Source organism: Penaeus japonicus, unplaced genomic scaffold, assembly GCF_977035675.1.
Source record: "Penaeus japonicus unplaced genomic scaffold, GWHDUDI00000001_assembly GWHDUDI00000021, whole genome shotgun sequence".
NCBI lineage: Eukaryota > Metazoa > Arthropoda > Malacostraca > Decapoda > Penaeidae > Penaeus > Penaeus japonicus.
In genome coordinates this window covers 10853765-10861264 of record NW_028234423.1, presented here as the reverse complement: position 1 = coordinate 10861264, position 7500 = coordinate 10853765, and the positions used below count along the sequence as shown (strand labels likewise).

Here is a 7500-nt window from a genome sequence, read left to right as displayed (position 1 = left end):
AGATAAGGACAAGCTAGATTTGCGGAGCAGATGCGCCGCCGGACCTACTTGCACTGAGGCACGTCTGGTAGTACAATCGTCCTGTCGCGATTGTACCACAGACGTCTAGTTGCGCGGTAAGGCTGCGCGGCTTTACAATGTCGTAAGTTGTTTTGATTCGCTGTCAGATGCCAGTTTCGTCGTTTTGACAATGGTTCTCATATATCTAAAAATCTTATTTTTTTCTTTATATCCCATGTTCTACCATGGACTATTATAATACATATGAAAAAAAAAACATGTTTAAACTACAGTCAAGAGTTCCAGGGCAGCGCTGCCAGGCGTGTACAACTATGGAAAACATATCTATTAAACAGTTTGGGATAATAATGATCATGGAGTATTATAAACAATTTATGGTGATGATAATATAAAAGTAATAATGATTATGTTAATAATATAATTAAAACAACTGCTCTGTAATGGATGGGGCCCGTATACTCAGAACAACCTGTCGGTTACGAGTTTGAGGACTTTGTAACATCGTAACTTACAAATTCCTTACAGTATCGTAACACCCACGCTCATACATTTTTTACGATATAGCAAGCACATGGTAAGGCAGTTTGGCCGCTGGATGACCAAACAGCAGTTAGCCTAGCAGAAGCAATAACCAAATTGAGGCCACAGGTAATAGGAGAGAAGAACGAGAGTAGGAGAGGGGGGGGGTTATTACACACACTTACTCATTCCTTTTCACAAGCACATTGAAGTATAACAATATAGAGTTTTAGGTGCTAGTACTCTCTGCATAACGCCTTGCACAGTGACCTCCTTCAATATAACGAGACATTTAAAGGCTGTAACACCTCTAAAATCATACTAAGTGTCCATCTCGTGTGGAGAGAAAAGGTATCCATTTTTCCTGTCGCATCTCAGAGATCTACTTTGCATATCTGCGGCCGCTAACTCCATAAGGTAACTTATATGTAAATTGTCGGATGCCATACTTTCTGTTATATTCTTTGTAACGAGTGGTTAGCGCACCAACGCACAGATGATTTAATTAGACGCCTAATAGTCAGCACTCGTGCATATAGCCCGGGCGAAACGACATCTTCGCAAACCTCTCCGAACTGACCTGGATGTGAAGGGTTCCTACCATTACCAGAACTCGGAAGCAAATATAAGTTACAAGGTGCTGTTTCACATGTATATATATACATATATATGTGTGTGCGTGTGTGTACATATATATATATATATATATATATATATATAAGTACATATATATATGTATATATATAATATATATATATATATATATATATATATATATATATATATATATATATATATATATGTACATATATATATGTATATATAATATATATATATTCATATATATGTATATATATATATATACATATATATATGTATATGTATATGTATATATACATATATTTATTTTTATATATGTGTATACGTATATATATATATTATATATATGTATATATATATGTACAAATATATAATATATTATAATAATATATAAGTACATATATATATGTATATATATAATCTATATATATATATTCACATATATTATATATATCTATACCATATATATATTTATATATATATATATAAGTACATATATATATGTATATATATAATATATATATATATTCACATATAATGTAAAATATATATGTACTATATATATGTATATGTATGGTATATATATATTATATCATATATACATATATAGTGTATACGACATACATCTTATATATCTATCTTTACTCTGTTGTTTAAAGGTCTTTGGTTTTAGAGAGCGTGAAGTTCGATCGCTAGGGAGCTACTCTGCGGTAGTTCGTGAGCTGACTCGAGCATAGCGACCGGCTAGGGGCAAAACCGTCTTGGGGGGTGGGGGGGTCAGGTCTTAGGTAGCCGATGAGGAAATTTCCACCTTTCGTAAAATCTTACCCTTTTACGGCAAATATGACTCATTACTGTCTACCAACTACAGATCGAAAAAGTGAGTATTTTTTTCTAGGAAAAGGATCCAAGAGCTAGTTGATCTAGTTTTTTAGAAGTGAATATCTATTTGGCTCACAATAGCCGTCTGGTAAGCTCATTGGTAGCGTGTCGACTTCACATCCCCGTGGTCGGCAGATCGAGTCCCGTCCAAGCTCGTGAGCTTCCACTGTCACCTGGCGGTTACTGACGTAGCTGGGCACTGCGTTGGGTAAGGACCAAGCTCAGATCGAGTCAACACTCGTTGGCACATTCTCTCACGAGTCAGCACACGCTGACACAGGCGGGCAAAGACGAACGAATATGTGAAAGAGACTCCCTGCCATGATGTTTTCTTACTGTACATATATATAAAACGCGCAATTCAATCGCAATTAATATGGGCGTAGAAATAACCGCGCCGTATATGTTGGGAGTTTTTTTTTTCTTTTAAAATTCACCAAATGCAATATTTAACTGATTATTAATGTCAATGTTGACCGAATTATCTGTGGCTTTTTTCTTTCAAGTTTCTAGATCATTCTTCAAGGAGACGAAATGCAAAATAGATGTATCCTTTATCCACTTTCATCAAAAGTATTTTTGTATTAATTTACCTGAGAGAAATCAAAATCATTCACTTAGGTCTCAGAGACTTTGCAGGAGAACTATGGCAGAAAGTGAACATCTAAAAAACAGAACTAAATGATTTAAATGGCATTCACCTTCTCATTAGCTGAACCCAGGGCTTCATAACTGTTTCTAGATCTTGCTCTTCCGCGTAATCACTCTCGCAAGCAACAATAATTAAAGATTCCGATCGATTTATACCATGGTACTGCGCAGATTTTGTTGACCAGCCTAAGCTCGCCGAGGGCCCTCTCGTTGCTAGCAACAGGAGCGTGACTTCAGCAAACAGGTATTCGGCATATTGCATGATAGAAAAATTTCTTCTTTTCATGCTATTGCTAGTCCTAGAATTATCAGTAGGGTGATAATAGTAATAATCGTTACATCATCAACTACAGCGCCAATTAGTGCGAATAATATGCCAATAGTGAGAGCAAAAGCATAATACATCGATAAGACAGATAATGGTCGTGAGCACATTGCAGTTTATAATGATGTTGATATAACAGTAACGCTAATAATGATAATGATAAGTGAATTAACAACTTTCCTTTGCATGGAGATACTTTACGAATTCCTTCATTTCCTTATCTCTAAGCGCTTTCTCTCGCTGTCACCATCCCACGGGACATTTAGCTCTGTTAGGAGGCTTACACTACTAATGCTCATTAGGATAAATCTTCAGCAATGTCTATCTTAGCGTCAGTCCATGGTGACAGCAAATTGGAAAAGGGTCTGATCTTTTCAAAATCTGGCTCCAGTTTTTTCAGTCTGTAATAGGATGGCTGAGCACAACAAACGCTTCTATGTTTAAAAAACTGGTTATTCTCTCGGTGTTCACGATTCCATTTTGTCTGCCGACACTTTCTGCTTTTACCTGATTATTTGCCTATTCTTCATTTCGTATTTTCTCAAGCGACGTGGTTGTGGATGAAACAGGGAACAAAGCGCCTTGCAAACTGAGACCTTCATCTTGAAGTTGCCGGTCGAGCACTTTGCAGTCGTAGGTTGACTCACATGAAACTCAATCGAGAACTTTCTTTAGAGCGACAAGGCTTTATCGCTTGTTTCTTTGTTACAGTTTGCCACTTCGTCAGGCATTGTTCAAGAGGCCTATTGTCTCTCTAAGCCAGATCCGTACACTGTCGATAGACGCTGATCGAGCAACCCATCTTCTCTGGCTTTTAAGCTGAAGAGTAACTTGAATGTCCTTTATCTCTTTCTGTAAAATTTCTGTACGATTTGTGCTGCTGGAGAAAAAAGGCGAACAGGTGTCTTAGCATTTCGAACATGAATGTTGCCAACTTGCTTGCTTTACTGCGCTCCATAAAGGCTTTCATTCTGTAAGCTTGGCTATGAATATAGGGAATGGCTCCCTTTGTCGTGAACAAGTATTGATTTTTTTCATGTCCAATTCTATTTGAAAGTCTATATAAATATCAGACTTGGAAGTTGTAAAATCATAGGAGTGAAAGTACAAATTACTGATGTTTATATTGGATCCATTTAAACTTTAAAATTACAGACTTTGGTCAAAGTATGCAAGCACAGAAGTTGTTCTATTAACTGTTTGTTGATAAAGTATTTGATGCGTATCCATTCTAGCGTTATGTCAGCCAACTCGGAGGATACAGTTGCATCACTGATATATATATTTTTTTTCTGCGTGAGATGTCCCAAAATTTTAATGAACTCATTTTGGGTTTGAGAACTCAAGTAGGTGATGTGGAAAGGCCTCAGTCTTATCTCATACGCCAATGTTTTAGAAGGCTACAACGACGACTGACGAGCTGTACTATTTGCAGAAAGTTGACCTCATCACGCCCACGAAATGGAGTGCCTTGGATTGTCAAACCCGAATTATGTCGCAAATGATGCTCATGATCTTTACAGTGTAGGCTGCATGGCCATATTCGTGTATAATCACCATTCGGCGTGATTTATCAAGAAGGGCTCATGCCTGTTTGCTAGGACTCACGAAGTGAAAGTGAAATCTTTTAAGGCTTCTTTATGGCTATGGCTAGAATAGTGTTAATCTAATTTCCCCCTTTTTAATGCCAATATTTCTCATCTTATGCCATTTTCTCACACCTGGGGAAGTCCGTGCGTCATCAACAGATATTCTTCCAGTGCCCTTGTAAAACGGAAAACAAACAAAGCAAAACACCGCTTCTTTGTGTACGCTGTACTCTAAATGGAGGAACTTACCAATTCCTTGATTTTTTGTTCCCTTCTTTGATGACAGGATTGGGCGGACAGACAGCAAGTTTTTGGTTGATATGGTCCTATGTTTTGCGATGAACAACAGTACCATTCTTCTCTTCCGTAAGTCCTGCTCAGATGCTGAATTAACTCGTTGACCTGGTTGGTACCAGTCTCTTTGGTTTTGCATGTTGTCAAGGTACCTTTTAGTATATTTCTTGAAAGGTTTTCCACAAATACCAAAAGAGGTTCAAATTTCGGTGTGCTCGCACCTTCAATCAATGCTAAGACGCCTTTCCCTGTCTTACCAATATATTTGAATTTACCAGCACAGCTAAACCAATCATTGTCATTGGATGTTCTACTTTCTTTTTCTTCTTCTTTGATCCCTCACTTTCGTCCGTTTATTTCTCGTTGTGTGACAGTGTCTCTTTGATAGGAAAACCTCTGATCTTTTACCGTATATCAGGTTATTTCCTTCTTTAGTTCTACCTTTTTTCCATCGATTCATTCTGCCGCTTCCCGAAAGGTTCTTCTAACTGACTTGTCGCGGATCTGGTACAGCGATCTCCGTCTGGATTGACATTGGAAAAAAAGGTGGATCAGGATCTGTTTGTTTTTCTCACCTCATGGTAAGACCCGCGTCAGAAATGTACTGGTCTGCCAGCAACACCTTTCAAGTATTCTATCATTTACATATCAACCATAAACGTTAGTGATCAAATGTGATTTTACTTCAGTTACTACAGAAACCTAGAGAAATAGAGATATTAAAAGAAATCGATAGAGAAATATAGATAAAGAAAGAGAGAGAGAGATAAATTGAGAGAAAAACGTAAGCCGTGCCACTTTGAATATAGTGGTAGATTAGACATGCTTATAATATACATTATCATCGACTTAGTAGGACTCAAAATATAACTTCAGAAAGTATCAGATTTCTTTTAGAACCGAGCTATACATAGGTAATAAGTGAATATCTATTGGCAGCAAACATTATCGGTTTGCAAACTGACAGCTGTGTTACACACAAGATTGAGCAACATAGTCGCCCCCAACTGCAGTGTCGTCTCGCCGTCGTGGTTGGTGTCATTGCATCTCAGGCGCCCGTACTGCGGCGTGAGAGTGAGATCCTGCGCGTGCAGCTCCGCGCACACCGCCCTCACGGCCAGGCCATGAGGCAGGAGCGAGTCCCACCACCAGAGGCCCTCCGAGTCGGCCTTCAGCCAGTCCCTCTCGTCTAGGGAGCCCGAGGGCGACCTTCCCTCTCGTATTTCGGAGCCTTCCACCTCCCGGAGGTAGTGGAGGAACATCCTCTCGCCCCACTCGATGTTGCCATCGGCGAAGACGTCGAAGCGCCGAGGGTGGAAATGGCGCGCAAGAGGTTTCACTCTGCTCTCGGAGAGCACGAGGACGCGCGTCCGGAGGGACATCTGATGGAGCAGCTTGGTCAGACGACGCACGCCCTCCCTCGCGCGGTCCATAATGCTGAGATATGGAATATTGGACCCCCAGTCCATCATCGACAGCGTCCAGGTAGAATAGCCTGTGCAAACGTAACACAGCTGTCGTAGGTATCTGGTATGTGGATCTAATATATACATAGATTTATTTTCATTTGGTTATAAACCATAGCGTCAAGGGCAGTTGTACGTTCCCGCTCACTCACCGGTCACTAAGAGATCGGGAACTGGGTCGACGCCCTCCGCCATCCTCCTCAGGAGAAGAACGCCTTTATCGTATCCAAAGGACGAGAAGTTTCTCACCATAAAAGTGCAGAACCTTAAATTAGACATTTTTTTGTAATACAACATAAACAAAATGAGTGTCATGTAGCATCAAACCACATCGGCTAGGGGATCCATCTCCTGCCTGAAGTAATCGTTGTATTTGTTTTATAGCCATTTTGATTTAATGCGTTGTCTAGTTATTATCCGCTTATTATCCGGCATAGTAAGGAAATCTGGGCAGTGAAAACTCTTGTACTAACCCTCTTAACATCTGCAGTATATCAGAGGAAATATGAGTGTTGTGCAGCCTCAAGTACTACTTATATAATGTCGAATCAATACGAAGCGGTAATATCAATACACCAAGTCTGACCTGGCCAAGTAACGCACACACCGACTGACCTCAATGAAACACGAAGGTTGGGTATGGACATCGACTCGGCGTCCAGGTCTTCCCACCAAGCGTTCCTTTTGTCTAACATGCGCTCGAAGTCATCCAGACTGCCTGAGGTGTTCTGCGGATGCCTCGCAAAGCAGGTGTTAGTTTAAGGGCAGAGGACCAACAGAATCCGATTAAGAAGAGAACACATAGTTGCCCACAGTAAGAGATGACATGTGTGAACTTTAAATTGCTTTGTAGTATTTTAAACTTGTTATCTATTATGATGACACATATCCTTTTAAGATATTTCGATAATGCATGGAACAGAATTCAAGCACCTCATTGCTACATTCATAGTAGATTTATATCGAAGGTCTATTTTCCATGTCATGCATAATATTGATAATATTTAATGAACGAAAAGGGGGCATATTTCGTGATAGTTTGCACTGACCCTTCAAGTATTTGGTTCTCTCGATTTCAGAAAAATGAACAGGAGAGAGATCTGGGATGGGTTTAGCAGGGGATCAGTTACCTGTCAAGGGTTCACTTCAGTCA

The 7500-nt window shown here is 39.5% G+C and overlaps 1 protein-coding gene across 1 annotated transcript in view; it reads right to left on the bottom strand.

Annotated features, from left to right (window-relative positions):
• Positions 1-5810: 5810 nt before the first annotated feature.
• LOC147469445 (uncharacterized) overlaps positions 5811-7500 on the bottom strand; it is a 3171-nt gene continuing 1481 nt past the window's right edge. Inside the window, exons 2-4 of the mRNA XM_086548522.1 lie at positions 6963-7075; positions 6500-6612; positions 5811-6376 (exon numbers count right to left, since the gene is read on the bottom strand). Of these exons, the coding sequence (XP_086404648.1) occupies positions 5811-6376; positions 6500-6612; positions 6963-7075 (792 nt within the window). The remainder of the gene's footprint in view (positions 6377-6499; positions 6613-6962; positions 7076-7500) is intronic.